The sequence below is a fragment of the Natator depressus genome, chromosome 16 (assembly GCF_965152275.1).
Source record: "Natator depressus isolate rNatDep1 chromosome 16, rNatDep2.hap1, whole genome shotgun sequence".
In the NCBI taxonomy this organism is placed as follows: domain Eukaryota; kingdom Metazoa; phylum Chordata; order Testudines; family Cheloniidae; genus Natator; species Natator depressus.
The window spans coordinates 7169033-7184193 of NC_134249.1; the positions used below are offsets into that span (position 1 = coordinate 7169033).

General features: G+C 42.4%; 1 protein-coding gene across 1 annotated transcript; it reads right to left on the minus strand.

The window, feature by feature from the left end:
* Positions 1-458: 458 nt before the first annotated feature.
* LOC141999721 (ficolin-2-like) lies at positions 459-14524 on the minus strand. Its single transcript, XM_074973439.1, has 10 exons — positions 14391-14524; positions 12629-12742; positions 11670-11723; positions 11372-11407; positions 10417-10461; positions 9494-9529; positions 8534-8661; positions 7405-7534; positions 6680-6814; positions 459-824 (listed from the first exon to the last, which is right to left on the minus strand). The coding sequence occupies exons 1-10, from the start codon at positions 14470-14472 to the stop codon at positions 577-579; spliced, it is 1008 nt and encodes a 335-aa protein (XP_074829540.1). The 5' UTR covers positions 14473-14524; the 3' UTR covers positions 459-576.
* Positions 14525-15161: the final 637 nt, after the last annotated feature.

A 15161-nucleotide genomic window follows, 5' to 3' on the forward strand; every position in this document is an offset into this window, starting at 1 on the left:
GGGAAGGTTCTCCAGAGGCAGATGCAGCATCTGAGGGTAATGAGTCCCCAACACCACAGGAAGAATTGCATGGCAGTGGTAGGAGCTGTGGTGGTGCGTCTGGTAATGGAATCAAGAGACAGCAGAGCCATGTAGGAGAGGAGACATAACCTAGACAGAGCTGGCTGACATTTCTCAAATTATGAGCTTTTCTGAGGACAAACAGCCTTTGAAAAAACATGAAAATTTTCATGAAATATCACTGATGTGGTTGTAATGTTTTGTGTGGCAGGAAAAAAATCATACTTTTTTAATGCACAAAAGCCAAAAGCAAAAATGGGTTAATTTAGAATCTTTTGAAATGAAAACAACTGAAAAATTCAATTTTCCCCCCACAAAACTATTTTTATCTTTTTTTACCTGCTCTAGTTCTAGTGCACTGCGCTGGGTAAGTGTCTATGATGATGTCTGCCCCCTCGTGGCTGATGCATAAAGAAAAGATCTTTAGTGTCATCTTCGGATTAATGTTTATTATGACAGGCTTATAACTGCTGTATAAGAGCTCAGTATAATTATTATGGGTGCCTCCCTGATTGGCTACATGGGCCTGATTTTCATCTCTGCCGTCTTGTAGGAGTACCTGTCCCCTTTGGATGACATCCAGTTCACCCCATTAGCATAGCTTTCATGGGCTCCTTTCAGGTATAATCCATTCAGGTTGGATGCATGACAGTCCTTGTACCACCAGGCGCCTTTAAAGGCTAGTGCGCAGTTACCTACAGACCAGTCGTTGTCATTGTCATGAGTTGAAAACATCATGCCGTTGTGCTCCATTAAAGAATCCCCTGTGGAAACAATTGGGTTTATTTATTACATGTTTTTACAGAGACAAGGTGGGTGAGATATTCTCTTCTTGTTTCTACATTTTTACAGTTCAGTTCCCACAGCCCAGCCTGGCAGTTCTGCAGTGGGGTTACTAAATTTCTCCCATCCGAGGCAGCAGAAATCTCCCTGGGGTCAGGAGAGAGATTGCATTTCTATTTCCAGTAAGGAACATTTTTCACCAGGCCATATTCGGAGTGTATCTTCACACAGGATTGGATAGGAAACTCTTCAACCTGTCATGACTTAACTCAAAGACCAAAGTCAAAAAGGTGCTGTTCAGGGAACTTCTTTTAGCTGATTATGCTGCCCTCATAGCCCATGATGAAGATCTGTTACAAGAATTCATGGACCTCCTTTCAAGTACCTGTCAAGCATTTGCTCTCACCATCAGCATGAAGAAAACGGTTATATTAGGACAGAGGGTTCCACAAGATCCTTCAATCACCCTAAATGCAAACCAGCTAGAAGTCGTCCAAAAGGTTCAGCTATTTAGGTTCTACAGTGACCACCAACCTCTCACTGGATGAAGAACTAAATGTTCGCATTGGAAATGCTGCCACCACCTTTAGCAGACTAAAAGAACATGGAACAACTCAAAGCTGACCATCAAGACCAATATCTTTGAGAACTCATGGCGATCGGGGGAAGTCCCGGACGACTGGAAAAAGGCTAATATAGTGCCCATCTTTAAAAAAGGGAAGAAGGAGGATCCTGGGAACTACAGGCCAGTCAGCCTCACCTCAGTCCCCAGAAAAATCATGGAGCAGGTCCTCAAGAAATCAATCCTGAAGCACTTACACGAGAGGAAAGTGATCAGGAACAGTCAGCATGGATTCACCAAGGGAAGGTCATGCCTGACTAATCTAATCGCCTTCTATGATGAGATTACTGGTTCTGTGGATGAAGGGAAAGCAGTGGATGTGTTATTCCTCGACTTTAGCAAAGCTTTTGACACGGTCTCCCACAGTATTCTTGTCAGCAAGTTAAAGAAGTATGGGCTGGATGAATGCACTATAAGGTGGGTAGAAAGTTGGCTAGATTTTCGGGCTCAACGGGTAGTGATCAATGGCTCCATGTCTAGATGGCAGCCGGTATCAAGTGGAGTGCCCCAAGGGTCGGTCCTAGGGCTGGTTTTGTTCAATATCTTCATAAATGATCTGGAGGATGGTGTGGATTGCACTCTCGGCAAATTTGCGGATGATACTAAACTAGGAGGAGTGGTAGATATGGTGGCAGGTAGGGATAGGATACAGAGGAACCTAGACAAATTGGAGGATTGGGCCAAAAGAAATCTGATGAGGTTCAACAAGGATAAGTGCAGGGTCCTGCACTTAGGACGGAAGAATCCAATGCACCGCTACAGACTAGGGACCGAATGGCTAGGCAGCAGTTCTGCGGAAAAGGACCTAGGGGTGACAGTGGACGAGAAGCTGGGTATGAGTCAACAGTGTGCCCTTGTTGCCAAGTAGGCCAATGGCATTTTGGGATGTATAAGTAGGGGCATAGCCAGCAGATCGATGGACGTGATCGTTCCCCTCTATTCGACGTTGGTGAGGCCTCATCTGGAGTACTGTGTCCAATTTTGGGCCCCACACTACAAGAAGGATGTGAAAAAATTGGAGAGAGTCCAGCGAAGGGCAACAAAAATGATTAGGGGTCTGGAACACATGACTTATGAGGAGAGGCTGAGGAGAGGCTGGGATTGTTTAGTCTGCAGAAGAGAAGAATGAGGGGGGATTTGATAGCGGCTTTCAACTACCTGAGAGGTGGTTCCAAAGAGGATGGTTCTAGACTATTCTCAGTGGTAGAAGATGACAGAACGAGGAGTAATGGTCTCAAGTTGCAGTGGGGGAGATTTAGGTTGGATATTAGGAAAAACTTTTTCACTAGGAGGGTGGTGAAACACTAGAATGCGTTACCTAGGGAGGTCGTAGAATCTCCTTCCTTAGAGGTTTTTAAGGTCAGGCTTGACAAAGCCCTGGCTGTGATGATTTAATTGGGGATTGGTCCTGCTTTGAGCAGGGGGTTGGACTAGATGACCTCCTGAGGTCCCTTCCAACCCTGATATTCTATGATTCTATGATTCTATATGCTAGTATGCCAATCCTTCATCTTCAGCACTCTCATGTGTGGTGGGCAAATTTGAAGGGCAAATTTACCAAGTGTGACAGCTCTGCTCAAGCAAAGATGAATGCATTGGCAGGGCCATCTTAGTAGGTTGGAAGACGGATGCATACCCAAGGGAACAAGAACAACAGGACGTCCCAAGCTTCACTATAAAGACATATGCAAGCAAGAGATGAAAGAATTGATCCTGACCAATGGGAAATATTGGCAAGTGATCGTAACAAGTGGTGCCATTAGCTCCATCAGAGTATCAAAGTCTGTGACAGAACTGGCTCCTACAGCTTGAAGAGAAAAGAGCCCACAGGAAGCAAGCAGCTCCCAACCAAGATAGATATATTTGCAGCAACTGCCAAAGATCATGCAAATCTCGGATTGGAGCATTCAGTCACAGGAGACACTGCAAACCAACTACATCATATGCTGCAATTGCCACTGTCTGTCATAGATGAAAGGATGCCAAAAAATGATAGTCTGAGTTCAGTTAGACCACTATAAGTCCGGAATAACTCATTGCAGTCAATGTGCTCAGTCCTGGGGTGTCCTGAAATCAGTTTACACCATTGTGATGGTATAATGTGAGCCCAATGTGCTCCTAACACTAATAGCTTAGCCAGGAGTCTGCTGAGGATTCAGGATCATAGATTCACAGAATCATAGAAATGTCGGGCTGGAAGGGACCTTGAGAAGTCATCTAGTGCAACCCCCTAGGCTGAGGCAGCACCAAGTAAATCTAGACCATCCCTGAGAGGTGTTTGCCCAACCTGTTCTTTAAAACTTCCAGTGATGCGGATTTCACAACCTCTGATGGAAGCCTATTCCAGATCTTAAGTACCCTTATACTTAGAAATTTATTTGTAATATCTAACCTAGATCTCCTTATCACAGATTAAGCCGGTCACTACTTGTCCTACCTTCAGTGGACATAGAGAACAATTGATCACAGTCCTCTTTATAACAGCTCTTAACATATTAAAAGGCTGTTACCAGATTCCCCCCTGCAGTCTTGTTTTCTCAAGACTACACATCACCAGTTTTTTAACTTTTCCTCATAGGTCACATTTTCTAAACCTTTTATCATTCTTGTTGCTCTCCTCTGAACTCTCTTCAATTTGTCCACATCTTTCCTAAAGTGAGGTGCCCAGAATTGGACACTGTTCTCTGGCTGAGGCCTCACCAGTGCTGAGGAGAGCAGGACAATTACCTACTGTTTCTTACATGTCTCACTCTTGTAAATACACCCCAGAATGGTATTAGCTTTTTGTGCAACTGCATCACATTGTTGTGCATTTGATTTGTCCTTCCTAAGTGAAAAGTGATTCACTTGTCTTTACTGAATTTCATCTTGTTGAATTCAGACCAATTCTTCAATTTGCCAAGGTCATTTTGCATTCTAATTCTGTCCTCCAAAGTGCTTGCAACCCCTCCCAGCTTGGTGCCATCTGCAAATTTTATAAGCATATTCTCCACTCAATTATCCAACTCCTTAATGAAAATATTGACTTCTACCAGACCCAGGACTGACCCCTGCAAAACCCCATTAGAACCTCCCAGTTTGACAGCAAACCATTGATAACTACTCTTTGAGTACAGTCTTTCAACCAGTTATGCATCCACCTTATGGTAATTTCATCCAGACTGCATTTCCCTAGTTTGCTTATTGAGAATGCCATGTGGGATTTTGTCAGAAATCTTACTAAAATCAAAATATATCATGTCTACTGCTTTCCCCTTATCCATTAAGCCAATAACCCTGTCAAAGAAGGAAATTAGGTTGGTTTGACATGATTTGTTCATGAGAAATCCATGGTTGTTATTGCTAATTAATCCGATTGTCCTCTAGATGTTTACAAATTGATTGTTTAATAATTTGAGTGAGTGTCTTTCCAGGTATCAAAGTTAGGCTGACTGGCCTACAGTTCCCTGGGTCCTGTTTGTTCCCCCTTTTAAAGATAGGTACTATGTTTGCCCTTCTCCAGTGCTCTGGGACCTCACCCATCCTCCAGGAGTTCTCCAGAAAATTATTCATGGTTCTGAGATTGTTTCAGCTAGCTCTTTTAGTCTTTTAGCTTTTTAGGATGATTTTCACCAGGCCCTCCTGACTTGAATACATCTAACTTATCTAAATATTATTTAACCTTTCCCCCATATTTGGGCTTGCATTCCTTCCCCCTTGTTGTTAATAGTGTGTTAAGTACCATCACCAATACCCTTTTTAGTGAAGATTGAATCACACTAGTCATGAAACACCTCCGCCTTCTTGATGTCCTCAGTTATTAGCTCTCCATTCCTGCTAAGTAAGGAACTACACATTCTTTCATCTTTCTCTTGCTGCTAATATATGTTAAGAACCTCTTCTTACGGCTTTTTCTGTTCCTTCCTAGGTGTAACTTATTTTGTGCCTTAATCTTTTTGATGTTGTCCTTACATGGGTATGCTACTCTTTTGTACTTCTCCTTTGCACTTTGTCCATGTTTCCACTCCTTCCTTTCCTTAGAATAAAGACATCTGTGATTTCATGAACACTTTCACCCAAATTGTCTTCCACCTTCAGATTTGCTACCATTTCCTTCCTGTTCGTCAGAATTAAGTCTAAGATGGGTGGTCCCCCCGGTTACTTCCTCCACAAAATGGTGTCCGCAATACATTCCAAGGACTTGTAAGAAGTTGTGTGTTTTTCTTTATTACTTTTCCAACAAACGTCTGTGTAGTTAAAGTCCCCCATTACTGTAGTACACCCATACCAAGAGGTCACTTCTATTTATTATCCTTTTTTTCTTTACCCAGAGACTATCAATTGGTCTGCCTCTCATCTACTTCTGCAGCAGAGAACAAGTGTACATATTATTGCTGTATAATTCAACACCTTCTCCCTTTTTACCTTGCCTGTCCCTCCTAAACAAGCTATACCCCACTATACCAATATTCCAGTAATGAGACTCATCCCACCAAGTTTCTGTGATGCCACTTAAGAAGTAAATTTACAATTGTACTAATCCTTCCAGTTTATTCCCCATCCGCCTGGTATTTACGTATAGGAATCTGAGATGTTGAATATATTCCTTTACTGGTTACCCTCTTCTTCCTCCTCTGACCCTACATACCCCCTCCCCAAAAAAATCGAGCCCTCTGTTAAGGTGGCCCTTTTTTATGCTTAGCTGTTGGCTTTTGTCCCCTGCCCCTTTTAAACCTACTTAAAAGCCCTTCTCCCTAGGGGGCTTGTGGGTGTGCCTGAGCAATCCTGCAGTGGTGTGTAGCAGACTCTGCATGCCACAGAATATTCCTGTCTCTGATATCCGTGAGTCTGGATGAATAGTTTGCCTGAAATGGGGCTTATCTACCCACCCAGTGACTTGTACCAATCCTGGTGTGCCTACTTAGTTTAATTCAGATATTTCTTTGGGGCATTAAGATCTAATTCAGGAAAGCAACCAGCAGTAGCTGTGCCTACCTCTGCTCGTTATTCTGCATTCAATCCCTCACTCGGCAGGATATCCCTATTATACTATATGTTCTGTTGTCACTAGACCGTGTGTTTCTCCTCTAATAGTTCAGCAGGAGAATAACTGATGTTTCCTGACAGACATCACCTCCACAGATTACCTCGCCTTTTGCTTCTGCCATTGACTATTCTGCATCACTTTTGCTTTCCATTTTTCCATCTGCCATAAAGGATGAGCACAGAACCTACCTGCAGTGCCGTTCACAAAGGGTCCAATGATCAGCGTGTATTTTTCAGTCTCCCCTGAAACTCTGAACGATGAGAATGTAGCAAATTCATAGTTGTTGTCAAAATCTCTGAGGTCGACGCGAAGCTCGTTGGGAACTTTAGAAAACAATTTGAAAGCAAAACGTTCAGCACCTTCCATTAGTGTTTATTACCGTTATTGAATGTTTTTATTGCAGAAGCCCCAAAAGACTCTACCCACAAATCAGGCTCCATTATGTTGGGACCATTATGATCATCTAGTTTGAATTGCCTGCATCACACACATCACAGAATTTCACCCACTGATTCTTGCATCAAGCCAAATATATTCGTATTGACCTTTATGAATTTGATTTCCATCCACCAACATGACCTCGCTATTAAAAACCTGTTCCATGTTATGCTTTGCGAAGGTAGTTCAGAACCGATGACCTCATCCAGGCTGTAGTATCCCTTATTGCTGTACTGTGGGCGAACCACCCGAGGACAAAATGCTGCTCCAGGAATCATGACTGGATCCAGCCCATCTACAACAGCATTACTGGTTTCAATAGCTTTGTGTGGCAGGCCTGGCCTGTAAGGTACAGGAAGGGGTGTCTGCAGTAGAAGTGTTACCTCTATACCCTGTATCCATGGCTAAAGTGTGGGAATAAAACGTGGTGGAGAAGCTTGTTGTAAGGAAAAAAATGCATCAGTGATGTCTTTACCAAGGAATGATAACAGATGGATATTTTCGTTCCCCAGCCAGAATTCTGACAGCCGGCTGCCAAAACCTCTTTTGTATGAATACCAGTCACGGTAAAAATCCACAGAGCCATCCACCCGTCTCTGGAACACCTGCAGGGAAACAGGAGGTTCTCAGCTGGGAAATCCCACATTGTTTTCCATCCTAGTAGAGCAGAAGACCAGAAACTCTGAGACTGTAAATAATTGGATGAGATCACTGTAAATCATTGGTGGTCAGGTCTATTTCAGCCTCAGGTGACTATTGCAGAGGGAGGCTTGTCTCAGAGGATCCTATTAAATCTTGGTAGCAACAGCACTAGGTTAAAGGATCACATGGTCCGAAGTCTATAGCACTGGATTGGCAATCAGGAGGCCTGAGATCTATACCCAGTTGTGCCACTCAAGCAAGTCAGAGCACCTCTGCTTTCTGTCCGGCCCTTTGTCTGCCTTGTCTGTGGAGATTGTGAGCTGGAAAGGATGGGGGCTGTCTCTCATTATGTGTGTTCAGCACTCAGCGCAATGGGACCCTGATCTTCATCGGATTCTCTAGGCACTACTGGGATATAAATAAGTGTAATTATAAATTAGAAGGTTTAAATGTGATGTGGTTCAAACCCCTTGCATGCTCAGCTCCCTAGAACGCTCTCTCCACTCGTACTCAGAGGTTGCTGGAGCGAGAGAGCAGCGGATGCACTAGAAGTGGAAGGAAGAACGAATTCTGTTTCCGGAGTCTGGGCAGCTATTGAGGAGGCTCTGAGAGCCGGGCAGAGAATAGCCAGGAAAAGGGAAACCTGTGTCAGAGCAGCGACAAAGGTCCCCTCAGACTGAGTCTTTTAGACTCTAAAGCTCCAGGTTCCCTCCATGGAACCCATTGTGATCACAACCAAGTTATCTCCAGAACCAAGGACTAGGGAGGATTAGAAGGGTTCAGGAAGTGTCTGTGGTTTTATTTCAGCTAACTATGGGGAGCTAACAGCTTCAGAGCTTCTGTCCTCATGCTTTTCTCCTAGCTGCAACCCACTGGCTAAGGGCCACTTCCCATTCTTGGGACAGTAAACTGTGTTGTTCAAGAAAAAATATCCAATGAGCTTCATTATGCTCTGTTCTTACAATCCATCCTCCGCCATCTGTGTCCATGTCACACAGCACGGTCATGGCTTTACAGTCATGCGGGTAGATGGTGTACCAGCCACTCATGCGGATCCCTCTAGCTAACAGCTCCTTGCAGTTCTTTGCTCCTGGTGGAAAGAGAAATTGAAATATTTAAATTAGTTGTATAACTCTCCTTGGAGAAGGGATTCATAGGCTGCTATATGTTGTACTGAAGGCCAGATGAATTGCAGAATCAGGTAACTAGAAAATATTCTTTGAGCCACCATCTTCTCTCCTCCCCACTGTAGTGTTTGGGAATTGGGTAGTATCCCTTTAAATAGTTTGTGTTCCCTTTGTGTTCTATCTTTGGAAACCTACCACAGCAGCATCATATGTACCTAGCGAGGCTTTTCATGCTCTCTGTAGTTAGCAAAACAAATGATTTAGACTCCAGTGTGCCAGTCTGGTTTGTATTAACTTTGTTTGCAAGAGGAAAAGATGTAACCACCTGCCTAACCCCATCTTTTCTGTGTGAGAACAGCTCAACCTGAACAGGGGATTGGCTCAAAGCATCTTAAAAACTCATGGAAATTGAAACGTGCACAAAGATTTGTGTTGCAAGTCCCCATGCAGCATTTTGAAATCTCTCTGTGAGTCAGAAGGGCTTTGGGTTATCGTGTGACTTGGATGAGCATTCACCCCGAAAAAATATCACATACTCACAGGAATAGTCACATCAAATAGTTTGCAAGCGAATCCATTGGCTGAAATATTTTTCTAGAAAAGATTCACTGGTCAAATGCTAACAGAAAACATCTTCATTTTGAAAGATCAAAGTCTCTTTGCTGATAGTTTGAGAACAGCAAATGGGCTAAATCACAGACGTATTTTTTTTGCAATTTGTCTGTCTCTAATGGGTTTTGATGTTTGGGTCTCTGGATGGAATGAGATGACATTTAGTGATCATAAGAAACTCACCTTTCTTACACTTTCTGTCTTCCAGGTCTTCCTCCACTGAAAATAAACACAATAGAAAGTGAAATGGAAATAAACACAATAGAAAGTGAAATGGAACCAGAAAATGTTCCACTGTCTTTTAAACTATGTAATCGGCCAACAGTGACAGCTGGGATAGCAAAGTACTCGTTATCTTGAAAATACACTAGACAGGTTTTTAACTGTGAAAATCCAAGTGCTAATGGATTCACACACATCTCTGATCTGAGCCTTCCAGCCTTAAGCATCAAGACAGCTCTCATTAGGTAGCTAATACTATTTTATAACCCTCTCATGAACCTCCTTTTTGCAGGGTTAAGAATTGGTCCTTAATAGACTAAGTTAATTGCTGGTCAGTTCATAGGAGCAATGCCCACAAAGTCAGGGGAGTTGCATGTGCTTATGCTAGCTGTGAACTTGACTCAATATTTTTTTTAAAAAAAAATTCCAAGCGACAACGGAAGAATAACAGTTAAATAAAGTACTGGTAGAAAAAGGGTCGTTCCTTTAACTGGACATATAAATAGGATCCATTTCTTGTGATTCATACTCCCCACTCCTGGTATGTGGGAAATATAAGGAGGGGTAGGAGAAAGTAACCTTCTCTAGGATACACCTCCAGATCTACAGATTTCACTTACATTTCAGCTGTTCTCTCTCATACCAAAGGTCATCTGGCTAGTGTTGTTCCGGATGTTACAACACATGGATGGCCACCTGTTTTTATAGGCACAGCTATTTCTCTCTTTATAGAGCCGAAATCTTACAGGAGGATCAGTGAGCTTGATATTGTGGACATGGTAACTATTCAAGAAACAAGCTTCTTCAGCCTCTTAATTTTTAGTGCTGCAAAAATAGAACTGAAATGATGTGTTCAGTATAAAGGAGAGTGCAGAGGGTCTCACCAAATGTTCCAGGGACTCCTGTAGCTCCCGGGTCTCCTTTTACTCCTAAAAAAAGAACCCAGAATAAAATCCTTGTTTTACCTGGAGGTCACCTCCATAATTCACCATCTCACTACAGCAATCGCTTGGGTTTCATTGTGTGGAGGGGCTAGTTCAAGGCCTATGTATCAGCTACACTCCACATGATCTGTTAAAGTTGGCGTTTTGTGGGACTTAAGTGATGTATGTTGCCAACTCTCAGGATTTGGTCATGAGTCTCATGATAATTATTGTTTTCCTTAAAGCCCCAGCTCCTCGGGTCCAGTGGATGTGACATGATTCAGCCTTCGGTCTTAAAGAAAAAGTAAGTTTCTAGCCCTCAAAGCTACAGTGAAAGCTTCAAAATGTGACCCCCAGTGCCCCCTAAATACTCAAAAAGCAGAAGGCAAATAAAAAGAACACCAGATCTATTATTTTTACGTAATCTCATGATTCTAAAACCAGTCTCCTAATTTTTGATGAACCTAACTTAAGTTTTTCAAAGATTTGGGGTTGGCAGAACTGCATTTATCTTGTCTTCTGCATTGGCTGAAATGAAATAGACTTAGGCTATGTCTACACTGCAGTTGAGATCTATTTCCTGTGACTGCATTGGACCTCATGACATATCAGACATTATACTTAGAGTTGGGTGAAATTTTTCCAGCAAATATTTTATTCACAATTTTGAAATGTTCTAACTCTTCATTTCAGAACAACACTGTGTTTTGTCATTTGGCTATTAATCAAAAAGGGGACATTCTTGTTTAACCAGAACCAATTTCATTTCAGCTTTTTTGTTTGGCAAGAAGCTTGAAGGAAAAATTTTATAATGAAATGGGGCGGGGGGATTGTTGGTCCCAATTCCTCTATCACCGTGAATAGCACCAGAAAGTGCCCTGCTCTGAAGTGAGAAGAATCATCTGAGGTCTCTCACCTTTCATTCCAGGGTGACCAGCAGGACCTCTTTTTCCTGATTGAACAAAAAATAAGTAAGTAAAGACTGATCAGAGATAGTGAGATCTTGACACTCTATCAGAACTGAAGTTCTGTTACAATAATAAACCCTTTATTGTCAAAAATAGAGTGAGGGGAAGTTGTGGTGGTTTTGGAGCCCAGATATTATAGGAATTGGTGTTTTATAACTAGCTCTAATTGATATTTGATTAAAAACTTATTTCCTGTTCTTAGGTCACCTATAGGAAAACACAGTTCTCTGCCCTTTGTTACTTTACCTTTTGGGCCAGTTTTCCCCTCCTTTCCGGGGATCCCCGGAGGTCCCCGTTCTCCTGCAAACACAGAAAACTGACTGAATATTTTCCAAGGTAGCGTAAATACTGAGTACATAATCCCCACCCACCACCCCAACCTGGAATTACAAGAACTCATCTGTGTCGAAATTCAAATCCTGTATCTGCATCTGGCTCGCTGAGTCCCTGATCTCACATCATGATCCCCTAGCATGGACTCTCACATGGAGGCCCATTGAAGTCAAAGGGACAAGCACATCTTGCTGTTAGGTGAGAGCCAAAGCAGATAAAGAACCATTTTATACATGCTACCATTAAAAATGTCACGGCTCATGACAATAATCATGATTTCCTCTTCTCTAGCCCCTCTCATCCAAAATTCTCAGAGCGCTTTTCACAGATCAATGAAATGTGCCTCAGATAACCTCTGGGAGGTAAAGGACCATTATCGCCATTATATAGAGGGGAAAAATGAGGCTCAAAGAGAGTGACTTGACTAAGGTGAGACAGCGAGCCAGTGACAGAGACGGGGAAAGAACCAGAAGACTTGGTTGCCAATCTGACACCCCAAAAGGGAATGGACAATATTTTAGAGCTTGGTTATTCTAAAGCTCCAATCCCTTGCCACAGGATATGGGAGATGGAGGGGAGAGATAGCTCAGTGGTTTGAGCATTGGCCTGCTAAACCCAGGGTTGTGAGGTCAATCCTTGAGGGGGCCATTTAGGGATTGGGGCAAAAATTGGGGATTGGTCCTGCTTTGAGTACGGGGTTGGACTACATGACCTCCTGAGGTCCCTTCCAACCCTGATATTATGTGACTCTATGCCATGTGAGTTTCCTCATATCAGGGCTGAGGGGAATCTCCAAAGTCTGAGCATATTACAGAAGTAATTCCCATTTACATCAGCACCAGTCATGCCTTATTCAGTGCCCGGAAACATACCGCTTGTTCCTGCATTTCCTGGGTCTCCTTTGGGCCCTGTAACACCTGGAATTCCAGGGCAGCCTTGGAGAATGGAGAGTTTCTTGGTACTGTTGAAACCCTCTAAGCTCACCTCTGGGGAAAGAAATGAATCCATAATCAATGATTGTTAGCTTCTCAGGATCTGAAACATTCTGCAGAAATCCAGGGGGATAAACCCAGCAAATGACAGCCTAGATAGTTCCTTGGTTTTCTTTTCTCTATTAGTGATAAATCCAACATTTTCTTCAGTTTTATGCATTTCAGAGACAATGCCCTAATATTAAAAGTTGGGAGTTATTATTATTAGCCTTTGTTTTAAGTTATAGTGAAAACAAAAGTTAAAAAGAAGTTATTTAATATTTGTATTAAAAGAAATCACTTCAGACTTAATTTTGATGTGCACATCCCTCTGCAGTGTTTCCAACCTGAACATTGCAGCATTGTGTCAGTTCATGAGAATCTTTTAACGAAATTAACTACAGAGAAACAAAAATGGAATGAAATGCAGAGGAGAAACAAATAGCTGCCGTTCAGTGAAGAAATTGTGCAAAAGTAACATAATTTAAAAAAACAGTTGTTCTTACAAGCTCAGGAAATACATTTTAAAGAACTAGATATGTTTTTTAACCTAACAGTCCCCTCTCTATATTATACACATTGTGAGATTTAAAATTATTTACAGGGACATCAGTGGAGAAAAATAGGGACATACCTGTCAACTCCATTGAGCTCTATTGATGTGGAAATTTTTGAGGTAAACAAAATGTGGACATGGTTAATATTAGCTGTGATAGAGGAACTGTACCTCCTAATCTGGAACATTTGGGCAACTGATTTTCAAAATCATCATGAAGGTAAGGAGATGAAACGTGAAGGCAGTACTGCTCTGAAATAATACATTAATTTATGCATAAGGTTGCAAAGGCTGTATTCAATCCTTGTTTAGCAAACCACCCATTTCCTTCAAAGAGACCATTTGCCTGAATGAGGTCTCCACAAATTTGACTAAATCTTGCAAAAGAATCACAGGATGTCTTGATGAACTAAAATAAACTTCAAATGCTGCTGAATTCTCAACCCAAAGCACAGAAATGAATGTGTTGACATAGAAAGAATTGTATAGTGGATTTGCGGTGATAGATACACAACAGTTGCGATTTTACAAATAATCATCTTAATTTGGTAAAGGTGAATTTTATAAAGCAGAAGGATCTTAAATCATAGGCTCACTCTGAGCTTTGAAGATTGAGATTTTATTTTCCAGAATTTAGATCATCTTTCTGGATGGGTTAGTCAGTCATCAGATTAGAAAGGCTTTGGCCCCAATATGCAAAGGAGAAGGGAGCTTTAGACAGAGAGATTCCAGCAGCAACATAGGGAGGTTAGAAGATAGTAAATGAGCATGAGGGAGAAGAGGTGAAGTCAAATTTTGAAGAATCTCAAAGGAGACAAGAGACAACATTTTCACAACATGGTTTGCAAAATCTGTGTCCTATTTTCTGAACACCTCTCGTCTGTGTTGTACACTTCTATTGATTAATTGATTGATTAATTTCTACAAAGGAATTTTGTACAAAGAAACTGTTCTTTTTATCATTTTAAAAGCACCATGAGCAGACAAAGCACTTTATAGACGCGTAGGACAACAAACATTCCTGAACAGTTCCCAGTTCTCCAGGGTCCAGGTTGGCAAGAGCCACAGTATGAAACGCTGTTGGGAACAGGATTGTCTTTCACTCACCTGGGCAGGTGTCCTGAGCCTGACAAACCGTTGCTGCTAGACAGAGTAAAGAGAGGAGAGTTTTCTGAGCAGCTCTCCCCATGGCTGGTGCTGGTCTCTGCAACGGCAGATCCACTTGTCTTCTCACCACCTTCTCCTCTCCTTTAGTATTTCAGTCCCTTGAAGCCTTTTATATGCAATAATGATAGAGCCTAGAGCAAATAAAGCTCTCTGCCTCCGGCATCTCAGCACCTCCTTCCCACTCTCCACATTCCAGCAGTTTCCACTGAGATTTTTTTGCTGCAGCGGTCACAACTGGAGCTGATTAAATGGCCCGATAGGACACGTTCAATACTGGACTAGCAGCCGTTGCTTCCCCCGCACAGCAAATGCAGTATCGTGCAATGAGGATTATTGAACGGAGCCAGTCTGAATCTTTCCTCACAGAGTTGATTCCTGTCAATGTGTCTTCTGAAACAGTAAAATAGGGTGCCAAATAATGAGCCCAAACTTACTTTCTCCATCCCGTCGAAGCCCCCTGTTGGCTTCAGTGGGAGCCTTTAGGAGAACAAGGAGAGCAGGATTGGGTGGATTTACTCGCCAACTGCTCTATTACTATTATGTGTGTGACAGAAGCCATAGGAGGCCTCATGTCAGATTGGACCCCCCTGTGCTGAGTGCTGTGCAAACCCGCAGTAGGAGCCAGTAATGTAGGGATCAGTTTCAAGACCAGAAGTGACCACTGTGATCATCTCATCTGACCTCCTGTATAACGCAGGCCAGAGAACTTCC